The 13,581-nt window shown below is 29.8% G+C and overlaps 2 protein-coding genes across 2 annotated transcripts in view; one reads left to right on the top strand and one right to left on the bottom strand.

Annotated features, from left to right (window-relative positions):
- The window catches only part of LOC107452785 (AT hook containing transcription factor 1 homolog), a gene marked incomplete at its 5' end in the record, with an annotated part of 71,551 nt that extends 65,566 nt beyond the window's left edge, over nucleotides 1-5,985 (top strand). The window contains 2 exon segments of the mRNA XM_043042445.2: nucleotides 1,766-2,060; nucleotides 5,706-5,985. Coding sequence (XP_042898379.2) covers nucleotides 1,766-2,060; nucleotides 5,706-5,859 — 449 coding nt within the window.
- Nucleotides 5,640-13,581, bottom strand: part of LOC107452786 (uncharacterized) — a 17,211-nt gene continuing 9,269 nt past the window's right edge. The window contains exon 4 of the mRNA XM_016069365.3: nucleotides 5,640-6,283. Within this exon, the coding sequence (XP_015924851.2) occupies nucleotides 6,197-6,283 (87 nt within the window). The 3' untranslated portion in view covers nucleotides 5,640-6,196. The remainder of the gene's footprint in view (nucleotides 6,284-13,581) is intronic.

The raw sequence follows: 13,581 nt of genomic DNA, 5'->3' as shown, positions 1-13,581 counted from the left end.
TATATTACTTTTAAATAGGTTCTAAATATCCCTTTCATTTTTGCAATTACAGCTTTTTGTTAATGTTCATCCCAACAAAATATTTTCTAGTTTTTTTTTTTAACCTATTATTCAAAATATCTCTTGAACACCATTCGTCAGTATGTAGTTGGATTTCGCAAATTTTAGTGGCAGAGTTACTGTATAAGGCATGTTGGATCTATTCTTTTAAATTTAGGGTTCTAATATAGCTTTCAGCTGCTAACAATGTGTGAATCTATGAAGTAGACTCTATTCTGTCCACCCTTTTTTTCAAGACCTAAGCTAAACATATTTTTGTTAAAAAATATGGGATAGTTTTCAACATGTGCATTAAGTAGCGTTACTTCTTTTTCTATAATTTATTACAGTACAGTGAAGAATATATTTGTACTAGTTCTGGTTAATAGTAGTAGTTATAGTTGTGTGATTACAGGTAAACTTAATTACAGGAAGAAAAAAAATTTTACTCAAATATGCTTTCTTTTTTAAAAAATTTTTCCAACTTATTGTTCGTGATTTCAAACCTAAAAGCTGTTGCTCTAAACTGTTTCAAAAGTGCAAGATTGTTCCTCCATAAAACATGCAATCTGGCCATTTTATTTTATAAACAGTTTTATGTTCCTATCAGTTTTTTTATGAAAAAAAAATATATATATTTATTTGTAACTGGCTTCTTTTTTTTTTCTTTTTTTTTTGCCAACCTTTTATCATATCTTTACTTTCAGAATACAAGTTTAGAAAACTTGTATGTAAGTAGTAATTTTTTGGAGACTGCCTGTTATGAAATAGAAAGTATTGTAATAGCTCTTTGCTTTCATGTTTAATTTTGCTAAAATCTTGGATGCCAGATTGGATTTTTTGGGAACTGTAGCAATCGATCAGTTGAGATTTGTAAGCCCCTGGCAATTTTGAGATAAGCTGTTTCTTCTAGGAAGGGTCTCACATAGCTTACTACTGAATCTCTCTCGTTTATCACACTTTTTGGTTCAGTTTAAAATCGCCCTACTTTTTGTATATTTTTATATGATTCAGAAAAATTTGGGAAATTTAGAAAAGAAACCTCTATCAAATAAATTTTCATACTCAATTTATTACTTAAGCACTATTACTCACTTATTATTAAAGCATTTAAGTGAGTAATAGTGTTAGATAATGAATTATAAGTCTCATTTATAGTTGTCAGTTTAAAGAATCTTTTTCCCTTAAAATAAAAAATTCTGAACTATTTAATTTTTTTTATTGGAAATTTTCAATTTTTTTAATTAATTATGAAATATATTGTAACTTTTTCATTAAAGTAAATTAAATATTTGTTATTGTTCAAAATAATGAATTAAAAAATATAAATATAATAAAAACATTTTATTTTCTTGTCCATTAAATGTCAATTTTAAATGCAAAATATTGCAACCAATTTAAATCTTACAGTTATTTATTTTGAAATCGATTATAATTTTACACTTATTTTGAAATAGTTTTTGTATTGTTTTTTATTGACTATGAAAAATCCCTGAAATACCTGCTGTCTGAAATATTTTAATTATTAAACTGTAGTTAGCGGGAAATTTATATTATTTTATAAACTCTATTGGATTTGTTTTCCTTCCTTTTCCTGTAGTTAGGTATGGTTTTTAGTGAAGTGTTCAAGCTTCATCTATTATCTTTGCAATCTCTTTAAATTTTGATATTGTGACTGCTACTTCACTCTTTTTACAAAATTTTTTTATTTATCTTGTTTTTTTAGTTTTGGAAGCTCTTTCGCAAACCCCCGAGCAGCCGAGACCTTTACCGTCCTTCATGTTCTCGCCACCTTTAACCAGAGGAAGGCTGAGACAGAAAACATTGGATGAAACAATGGGAAGCTCATTTTCCTCAGTCATATCAGAAACTTCTTTCTCAACTTCTGTAAGAAAGCCTCCCATGGACCCTATTTTGGAAGGAATAATGCAAGAAAAGACTTTACAGACAAAAACAAAAAGAAGTACTAAGAAACAAGCAGTTAAAGGCTCTTCAAGGAAAAAAACTTCTATAGTTGGAAAGTAAGTTAGTTTTTTTTTGTTTTTGTTTTTTTTGCATTCTGATTAACTTTATTCAAATATATCAATTTTTATGCTAGAAGTATAATATAGTTTAATATTTTATTTATATCATAACTTTTTATTATCATATCAATCCAAATATGAGAAAAGAAAGAAAATATTCAGGAAAAATAACATTGCTTATAATGTAAAAATTTTTTCATTCATATGCACCTTTATAATCAGATTCCTTAACTTCTTATTTATCTACTATTAATTTGTTTGGATTAGTAACAAAAATAAAAAGATGGTCTAAATTTTAAATTATTTTTTAAAAAATATACATTTTAAAATAAGTAATATTAAGGGATAAAATATTCATGATAGATTTTTTTTGTCATTATTTAAAGCAGCATTTTGTTTAGGAAGTGATATTTTTCTTTATTAGTTAGTGTGAATTTTGTATTTAATCTTGCTATTTTCAATATGATCCAATTACAAATGATGTTGAACTGTTTTTTCCAATACATAAGAATTTACTTCTCAACAATAGGGAAGGTTTCAAACTTGGAATATCAAAAAAAGCATTTGATACGATACAATTTTGATGTTATTGAAGATAGTATTTAAAATTTAATAAATCCTTAATTATCTTTATCAGGTATTTATGTACATTTTATTTTATTCATTATTACATATTTATTCTGATTATTACCTTATTGTTTATTAAATCTATATGTAAAAGTTACATTTTATAATTTTGTTAATACCAGTATACTCTCAATGTCTCAAAGCTGAAGGGGTACTAAATTTTTTTTTAGGTATAGCGAGTTTTCCAGTTCAGAACTAAATATGCTCTAAAAAGTAAAAAAACATATTCTGAAATATTATTCAAAAAACTAGAGTCATGAAATATAAGAATAACTACTATTAAATACATATGTAATGGTAGTTGACTATAAGTCTAAATACAACAATGATAATTTTATTTTTCGAAGTAAGACAAGAACAATAATGCATTAAATAGAAAAGAATTGGTTTACAATGAATTTACATTGTGATTTTTCCAAAAAAATTCATTTTCTATTTTGAAAAAAGTTCAACATGGTAAGGTTTTGAGAAGAAATCCTTCTATTTAGGAATTCAAATTAACATTACGTGGCTATATAATGCCAAGGAGAAAAATATTTTTATCGCACATTTTCGAGATATCAAGAGTCTACTGTTTAACAAGTTATCGTTAGACACTTTTTCTAAAATTTTTAATGGCATTCTTTTTTATTTCAAAGTTATTCTCATGATTTTTAGACGCATTTTTGCTGTTGTCATTTTTAAGTCATCAACATCCTTGCCCTGGTGATAATGAATGCTATAGCATTAAGTAGATTATCATTTGTGTCATTTAAGGAGTTAACTTTACGAATCCTTTTAGTTTCTGCATCAGGGATGTGATTCTTCTGCAGATTTCCGCTTTTTTTTTTCCTCCAGATTTTTCCATTTTTTTTCTTGCTAATTTCCGCAGATTTTTTTTTTTTTGCACAAGTTAAAATATATTATGGGGAATTTAATTTTCCGCAGAACGAAAGTATTGAAGTCCTCATTCTTCCCTCTGAAGTTTCTCTAAAAATCATTTCCTTGGGATAAAACTGGTTGACCTTCATACAGGGAGGAGATTTTTTTGCTTTTGTCACTCGAATTTCAGCCTTTTTTTTTTAATCAAAAACTTGCAATTCTCTAAATGTTTCGGAGTTTTTAAAAAAAAATGTTTTATAAATATTCCCCTTTTTTAATAAATTCAGTCGTTGAAATGAAAGAATTAAATGTATTTACGATTTTCAAAAGTAAACAGAAAATTCAAACTACATCCTAGCAGCTGACCCTTCCGCATTTTTACTTAATTTAGCTATATTCTCCGATTTTATGCACAGAAAATAAGATATTCTGTATTTTTATCCGTCTTGCCAGATAGCACATATTTTCGTAATTCAGACGTCGCTGCTTCTTGTTTTCTGGTGTGAAAGCAAACGAAAAAAAAAATAGAGGCGGATTTTGAAAATTTTTATTTATTATGTCTAAACAAAAACAATACAAACCAGCCTTTTAGACATCGTAATGCAGACTCTGCAAATATCTCGATTCTTATTCACACAATTTTAATATCAATCATCGATTTCCATATTTATCTGATTTAAAAGGTGCATATTTTCTTATTTATCTGATTTAAATATCGTACATTATTATTCTTATTTACAAGATTTAAAAATCCAATATTGCGTTTTGTATTTATGCATTTTTAAAATCGTGATTTTATCATCAAACATCGATTTTCGTATTTACCTTTTTCAAAAGTTGAACGTTGCGATTCTCATTCAGGCGATTTAAAAATCGTACATTGCGATTCTTTTTTACAAAAAATTAAAAAATACAATATCGCGATTTGTATTTACGCGCTTTTAAAGCCCTATGTAGCGATATCAAACATCGGTTGTAATAGCAAACATCGATTTTCGTATTTATACGTGCTTTAGAAATTAAACATTGGGATTCGTATTCGCGCGATTTAAAAGTTTACGCATCGTGATTTGTATTTACTTGATCAAAAAATTTTGCATCATGATTTGTATTTTCGCATTTTTTAAATCCGATATAGAATTTCATATTCACGTGATTTGAAAGCCTCATATCGGGATTCACATTTCCTCAATTTAAAATTATGCATGTGATTCACATTCATATATTCATACAATTTTAAAATTAATCATCGGGATTTATAATCGCATGGTTTACAAGTTTAAAAATCGCACTTTTTTTTGTCAAACTTTTGGATACATATATTCATTCTTAGATTTCCTCTTTTTTACTTTCTGACCACTCTCATCCCTGCAGCATATTAACTCTTCTGATCTGTTTTAGTAATGTCTGCTCTTTAAATCAACTACTCCTAAAACTAGTTGTGAGATTAAGTCATATTTATCTATTATTTTTTTTAATTTTAAAAAAATATTCCTCTCCTGCTGTTAGAAAAGAAGCATAATAGAGTAAATTAAAACTCAAAAACCTATTTTATTATTTAGGGAATTTTAAAAATAATTTTTTCTAAGTATTACATAAAGTCGTGGTTGCTCAAGGAATAGAGCGTTCACCTCCCATTGAGGTGAAAAAGTTAGCTTGTTTTCTTGATTAGGTTATTAAAATTACAAGGCTACGGAGTTAAGCATTGATAGTCGGAAACTCAGAATTGTGGTGCTATAACCTTCTTTTATGAAGCTTTTGTTTTATGTCATTGTACAGTTGAATCAGCATCGTATACAGTATTTAAGTTATAAGAAGAATTAATAAAAATTTTCAATTATGTATGCAAATGGCACGAGAAATATGTTTGATTTTTTTCTTCTTGTTGGAGTTAATGATCAAAGATTTATATGTGTGAATTCAGCAAACTTGAAAAATATTGCTTCAGAAATTATGCTTTTAAAGTTTTCTGAATACCGTAGACTGTAAGGAGCAAAATTTAAATGCTTAGATATTTTTCCTATTCATAAAACTTGGGGAATATCATTTTTTGGAATTAAGGCAACTTTTAAGAAAAAAGAAAACATATTTTCCAGAGTAAACTACTCTTTTATAAAATTGTATGATTATTATTAATTTTCGTCTTTTACTTAGTTTTAGGGAATCATCGCCAGATGCTGCAAATCAATCACAATTGCTTCTTGATGACAGTACTGCTTCAACCTCAAGTGTAAGGAATTCATCAGCTAGACATAGCATGGTTCTCCGGCAAATGAGATCAAAAAAGGCTGATATTAGTTTCCTTTAAAAAAACTGAACTGAGTGATTTTTTTTTTGTATATAGTAATGTAACAATACATTTATATGAACTGTTTAAACTGAAATTTTGAGTTTAGTTTTTGTCAATGAATGAATAAAAATCTCACACATATAATGCATCTTTCTTTTGTTTTAGATTTCATTTATTGTTTTTGAAAGAAAAATCGTTATATAAAATGCAATTTCCAATAAATGAAACGATTTCAAGCTTTGTTTTTTTTTCCATGAAAAGTAAAAGTGATGCATAAAGGCATTATGGGATTAAACACAAAAAAGATGGATTAAATGCATTGTGAGCAGTTACGTAATATCCACAAAAAATTTTTCTAATCAAGTTCTGTGAAAATTTTGAAGCAAGCTACTTCAGTTTCATTTGTCATTTCTTTAATTCTGAGCTCTGTCCTATATCTCCCCTGCAAAAGAATACACAAAATTAATAAGTTTATTGGCTGTAAGTATTCATGCTTCAAGGGGGGGGGTGAGAAAGAGATAGGTTGGATTTTATTTTAACTAGTGAGAAATGTATGGCTTTGCTTTAATACGCGAAGTTTAGTAATTGTGCATTTTCGAAATACAGTCTTACCTCTATTTAACAAAGTCGCTAAATCCCGATAATAAGTTCGTTATATGAAAAATTCGTCAAACAGAAAATCACCTTTTGAAATATTGAAACAATACAAAACAGGTTTTAAATTCATGATCACTAGGCATAATTAAAATAGCAATTGATACACCTTTATCTAGTATCTACTGTTTATTTTATAAATCTTAGTGGTCAGAGAAATCTGCTTGGAAAGCAAGAATAGAGTAAAACATTATCCAGTGTTACACTATCATGCTATATACATTTTCAAATAAAAAAAGCTGCATTTATGTATAAAATTATAGCTGCATTTATTATAAAAATAATTTTAAGCATACATTACCGCATCTGTTCTTAAATTTAATTGCTACTGATAAAATCCATTAATTTTGTCAGAGTTTTTCATTTGAAAGGCAAACAAAAAGGAAGGGGATTTTACTGCTTTCCCTAAAAGTGAAATGGCTTCAAAAATTAATTCAAGTTCATTTCCCCCATAAAATGCATTAGCAAGTTTAAAATATTCAGAAATATTTTGGAAAATAAGGAAAGTGGATTTCAAAATTCGTAAATAGAAAATTCACTTCGCTATTGGGAAATTATTTTACGAAGAAATTTCCAATATGTTCTTGGTTCCTCGAAAAAATTCGCAAAATGGAAGTTCGTTAAGTCCGACTGTATGACAATTTTTTTTTCAATCAATTGCACTACCTTAGAATATAGTTATCCAATGGAACAGTTAGTTGCAAACATTCATATTAGGTAACAAAGTTAATGACTAGCTGCATTTTGTGTTTTTATTCGAACAAGCGTATGGTTATTTTCGCTTTCATTCCATTAGTTTCGAGATTTAGATTTGTGAGCAGTAGACATGTTTATGGTAGATTTGTATTCTACTATTAAGTCCTTAAAGTCTGCAAAGCGAATGTAAATATAGTATAAGTGCGTGTTAATACTGTTCAATAGCTTTTGATATCGTCAATAACACTGAATGTTGATTTCAAAATGATCAATTATCATGAAGAGAAATAAAAAGCAAGGTAGACATGTGATCAAAAAAGGGTACATTTATTTAAAGTGTGAGGCTGGTTTCCTAAAAATAACTGATGAAATTTTTTTTGTAAAGAGGAATACAACTTAGCTACTAGTCGTCCATACGTGCTTGTGGTATATGCAGAAAGGGCGAAGCACTCAAACCATAAAAAAGTGGATATGATGTAAATTTAAACTTCTTTAAATATGATTGAAATTTTGCACATTAACTGTAAAATTGTTTATGGATTCATATTTTAATGAATAAGAATAAAAAAAATTTCATAAACTTTCTTATCTTAATTTATAAAGTGGCACTATCTTTGTGTGAAAAACTGCACCAAAAATCTTTGTTTTATGGTTTCGTACAACTCAACAGATAATTCTAAAACACTTTAAATTTATATATATATATAATCTGACAGCTATTTAGAGTTCTTGCCCTTGTTCACTAATCTTTCTTTCAAAAGGTAAGCATATTTAATTTTACTCTTAATTATTGTTACACATGCAACAAAAAGCTACATTTATGTCTCCATAAAAAAAAAAGTTCTTTTAGTTAAAGTTTTAAAACTTTGTGTTCAAAAATAGTTTTAAAATACTTTGAATTACAGACCCAAAAAAAATATTTAAGATTTTAATTATATTAAACGTTCCGAGTGTGACATATTCCTGTTGTAGGCATGATACTTATTTTAAGTCGCACACGCGACTTCATTTTAAATTGAACACAAAAGTAAACTAAACAAATAAGTGACTAAATTTATGTAAAAATTATTAACTGAAGAGCATGTAGATGGCAACCGTAACTATACCTTTTGATTTAGCTGTGTGAACCCTGGTTAATAAATCAAAATTAGCCTCATTTGAGCATGTGACATTGTGCTCAGTTGTTTATTAATTCAGTTGGAATAGATAAATTTTTGGTTCTGCGGAAAAAAAATTTTGTAAGCGACATATGATAATGAAAATAAATTGAAAGGCTGTTTAAATTTCAACGATTGAAATTTAAACAAAACAAAAAATCAATGTTTTTCATATATATACATGTCTGATTTTGTTATATTATAGCATTTTTCATAGGATACTTATTAAAACATTGTCTAACATAAATGAAGAAAAAAAAAGTATTTTACACAGTTGTTATAATTCACAGAAATTTCAGTTTTTGTACTGTTTGATAAGTAAAATCAATGTCCTTTTTATGTCACATCCGCAACTTGTGGAAATTGTATTCTTAAAAAATACATAGAATATCGCGCAACCTTTAAATTTGTATTAATGTATAGGTAAGTAATCTGCATTGAAATCCATACAAATTTAAACCAATACTGTAAAATATTTAAGCTAATTTACCTGATTGAAAATTTCCTTTACATCGTAAATATGTCGACATGTTTTCAGCATATAAAAAAACAGTCGACATGTTTCAAGTGCTTCAAAAATAGTCGCTCATTTTCAAAACTCGCCAGACGTGAATGTAAGGAAACAAATTAAATTAAACAAAAGAGGTGAAGTGAAACGTGACTTTTACACAAACTAAACATAATTTAATTAATGTAAAAATGGATTCGTCGTAAAAAGAGAAGAAAGTTAGGTGAAATGACGATCGTTTTTCACTTCTTTGTCTTCATGTCAGAAATAAGTGAATATATTTTCCATTTTTGCCCTTTTTTTGTATAATATTTTTCACTTAAGCAACAAAAAAATCATTTCCCAAAAAGAAAAAATTTGTTCGATAGTGAAAAACTAATGATATTTAACTTGTTATAAGCATACAACTTATGTTTTCTTAAAATTAAGCTTTTTGACCGGTATTTACAAACTACTCATAATAACAGACACGTAGTAACACGCTTTTATTATATAAATAAAGATCTAGATCATTTAATTAATTGAATAAGTCATCATTAACAAATATTGTAGAATAATTTGCAGTTGTGCAGTGCGCAAAATAAAAAAAGCTAACACTTTTAATAATGTTTGATCTAATGATCTTATTTTCATGTATTATAGCAGTGTTTCCCAAACTTTTGACTTTTGTGTACCCTTTCTAAATTTTTCGTAACGCTATGTGCCACTAATAAAAAAAATGAAAGTATTTTTTTAAAAAGCATGTTTCTTTTTTGGTACAAAGTTTTGTAGATACTAACCAGCGATCCATATTCTATGTTACGGATAAAAATTATATTTTATAAAAAAATCAAAATAAGTAGAATTTATTGCAAACCTTTGCTATAAAATAATTGCACAAAAGTTAAAAATCACAACTGGCTGTTGACACCACTAATTATTAACCGTTAACTCTGCAAAAATAGCCAATAGAAAAATACACAATTGTAAATTTTTATGGCTAGCTTTGTTTTTAAATAAATTTTTTTGAAATTTTCGTTTATTGTAAGATATTTCGCATAAGAACACTTACCCCGCTAAACTGTTCCCGTACCCCTGGGGGTACGCGTCCCACACTTTCGGAAACACTGTATTATAGGATTAATTTTTAACCCTCTGACGCAGAGGGAACATCTGTGGCCCTTTTATATACTTTTTTCTGACGCTCTAATTACGAGCAAAAAAAAGTTTTTTTGGTATTTTTTAATTATAAAAAATACTCTCAACAGTTTGTAAAAAAATCTCTTAAATTGTCGGAATTATATTTGTACAAAAATTTGAAATTCGAAATAAATAAATCGAAAAATATTTCTTTTTCATTCATATTTAAAAATTTATCAATAATTGATTTTGTAAATTAAGAAAATTTCAGTGATGAATAACTGTTTCGCTTGGATATATAAATGTTACCGGCAAAGTATGAAATGTAAGAATTATTACATACTTAGTCTAGGCATTGTATACAATGCCCAGGCATTCTACAATGCCTAGGCATTCTATGGAATGCCAAATGCTATTTAGGCAAAGTATGAAATAAGCGTTCTGAGGAGGTTATTATGTAAATGATGTGCATATTACTGTGAATGACCGAAATCGGTGGTTGCTGACTTTCACGGGTGAATGTTGACAATCACATAGTCGCTTTGGTGAATGTCCGAAATATTTATTACATTCGATTTGATATTAGTTTATTCGTCGATATAATTACATTTATTCGATATTTTAATATTTACTGACGATAGATTAGAAGAAACATCAGTGTTTGGAGTATCGGGCAAATGTATACCGGGCAGTGGCACTTGACCCTAAAAAAACATCAGTGTAGGGTATACCGGGAAAATGTAGATCGGGCAGTGGCACTGAACCTTAAAAAAACATCAGTGTAGGGTACACCGGGCAATGACACTTGACCTTAAAAAAACATCAGTGTAGTGTATACCGAGCAGTGGCTCTTGATCTTAAAAAAACATCAGTGTAGGGTATGCCGGGCAAATATATACAGGGCAGTGGCACTTAACTAGACCTAGTATATATTTCGGATATTTACCAAAGGTCTAGTTAAGTGCCATTGACCGGTATATCCTACACTGATGTTCTTTTAAGGTCAAGTGCTACTGCCCGGTATGCATTTGACCAATACTCCAAACACTGATGTTTCTTCTAATCTATCGTCAGTAAGTATTAAAATATCGAATAAATGCAATCTATCGTCAGTAGGTATTAAAATATCAAATAAATGTAATCTATCGTCAGTAAGTATTTAAATATCGAATAAATGTAATTATATCGACGAATAAATTAATATCAAATCGGATGTAATAAATATTTCGGACATTCACCAAGGCGACTATGTGATTTTATTTTATTTTATAACCGTCGTTGAACAGCCGACCCAATTTCATGGGTTTACGACTACTAACTTTCAACTCCGTAGCCTTGTAATTTTGAACCAATCCAGAAGACAAGGAAACTCCTGGATCAGTATACCCCCAGAGCAGTGGCGTAGCTACCTAGGGGCTAGGCGGGGCAGTGCCCCGGGGCCCTCAAGCTCAGGGGGCCCTCGAATCCTTACCAGAAATCTCGATCGAACTGAACTTTTGGAAATTTCTCCCATTTTCAAAATAAATATGACAGGTTGCAACCCCACTTTAAGCATGTCAACTCAGTTGAGAGAAATTCAAAAGTTATGCCTAGGGAATTCCCCTAAATTCTTTCTGTAGGTTGGCAGTGTTTTCAATTTGACGGATAGTGATATGTGCGTTTTATTATTTATCGATGTGCGTTTTATCGTGAATTCGAGTTAAGATTTTTTTTTTCGAGAACGGTTAAAAATTTAATGCTGTATCAGAAGTAAGTAAGCTACTGTCAATAAACTTTTTTGTACTGGTCAATATAGTGGTTCAATTTTATTTGATTTTACCACTCATATTGATGTCCGTTAAGTCAATAAATTGTGTCGAATCTATAGATTTCGACTACAGCTCATTGTATAACGCGAATTATCGTGAAAAAATGCAAGTCACGTGTAGTAGGTACATTAATTCAGGTCCGCGGGCAGGACATCGTTCATGGTCTCTGTAATGCCTTTCCTTTCCAATAAATAAGCAGACCAGATTTTTAAAACAATAAAACTTAACTTTATTTAAAAACAAAAGAAATCGGCATTGTTTTCCAGTAAGAGCTTCCAGCTCTTAGAATACCAAGGGAGACCCTCTCCCGATTATATCAAACATTCATCTACCTTTCTTTCTCTCGCATCCCTCCGACGGGATGACAAAATGCACCAAGTGCGCCTTAAAAGGTCGCCAAACTGTTGCCAACCATTACAGTCTCCACCGTTAAATGTGGTAACACTAACGGTGATAATTTTTTTCCGGGGATTCCCCAACGACACTTGTAGCTTATCATTGTGTTTCTCTTTCCTTTTATTTTACTTTTAACGTCGTCAGTGAACAGTGAGTACCTACCTACTCGAGCACAATCTAATATTGTATTGTTTAAATAAATTAGAAACTAAAATTATGGATAAAAAGAAGAAACCCAATGGTGCATTTAAACGCAAACAACGCCAAGAAAGAGAAGATAGTAAACAAAAATTGACCAAAATTGACAAGTTTTTTAGTCAGCCTTCTGCAAGTACTTCTGGCCAAAATATTTCTATTGACAGTGACTCAAATAGTGTGGTAACTGCAGTGTTGGTTGAGAAGCCTACTGAAGAAGATTCGACAATTATTGCAGTTGGAGATACCTCCGCCGCCGATCATGTGAACGTGGATGATGTTTGCATGACACACATAAGAACGGAGGGTTTGGAGGAACCACAGAGCTCTACATTTTTCGAAAATGTGTACGACAAAACTTCTTATAACTTGGGAAACTTCACGAACAAGATATTAAGTGATAACGAAAAACGTCATATTCTTGATATGGGGCCCTTACAGTCTTCAGGACCTTTTCCAACAGACATCAACCAGAACAATAGATGTTTTCAAAATCGTACTTCGTTTCGTGTTCTAAATATGGGCCAGTTAATCGTTTTTAGTTGTGTTATTCCAAAATACTAGACGCTGCCTATTGTCAACCCTGCTGGTTATTTGCTTCACAAAGGAATAATGTTTGGTGTACGGGAATTCGAGATTGGAAGCATTTATCAGAAAGAATTAAACAACACAGTTGTTCGAGTGGCCATTCGGAAGCATTTGCTGTGTATGAATTTTGGAGGGAAAAAAACGATACTAATACTATCGACAAGGAACTTGAAAATGAAATTCGCAAAGAAGCATCATTTTGGAAAATGGTTCCTCAAAGGTTATCCGATATCATACTTACCCTAGCAAAGAGTTCTTTGGCTTTGAGAGGACATCAAGGAGACTTAAGTCAGAAAGGATGCCACGGAAATTTTCTGTCCTTTGTAGAGCTTGTCGCCCGATATGATCACATTTTGTGGCAAGTTTTGGATATGCCCAAAGGTAATAATAATTATTTCTAAGTTTTTTTTATCGTTTTATTTTGTTTATAATTATTAACTGTTTAATATCAGGACTTTTTTGAAATTGTGTTTTTTTATGTTTTTAGGATCTACAAGATATCTGAGTGCAACAATTCAAAATGAAATGATTGAGAGCTTGGGGACCAAACTCGAAACCCATCTACTAGAACAAATTAGAGCGTCACCGTTTTTTGCCATCATAATGGATACGACACAGG

This window comes from Parasteatoda tepidariorum, chromosome 5, assembly GCF_043381705.1.
Source record: "Parasteatoda tepidariorum isolate YZ-2023 chromosome 5, CAS_Ptep_4.0, whole genome shotgun sequence".
Classification (NCBI taxonomy): Eukaryota; Metazoa; Arthropoda; class Arachnida; order Araneae; family Theridiidae; genus Parasteatoda; species Parasteatoda tepidariorum.
The sequence above is the reverse complement of the archived record's forward strand: the minus strand, read 5'-3'. Positions and strand labels throughout refer to the sequence as shown.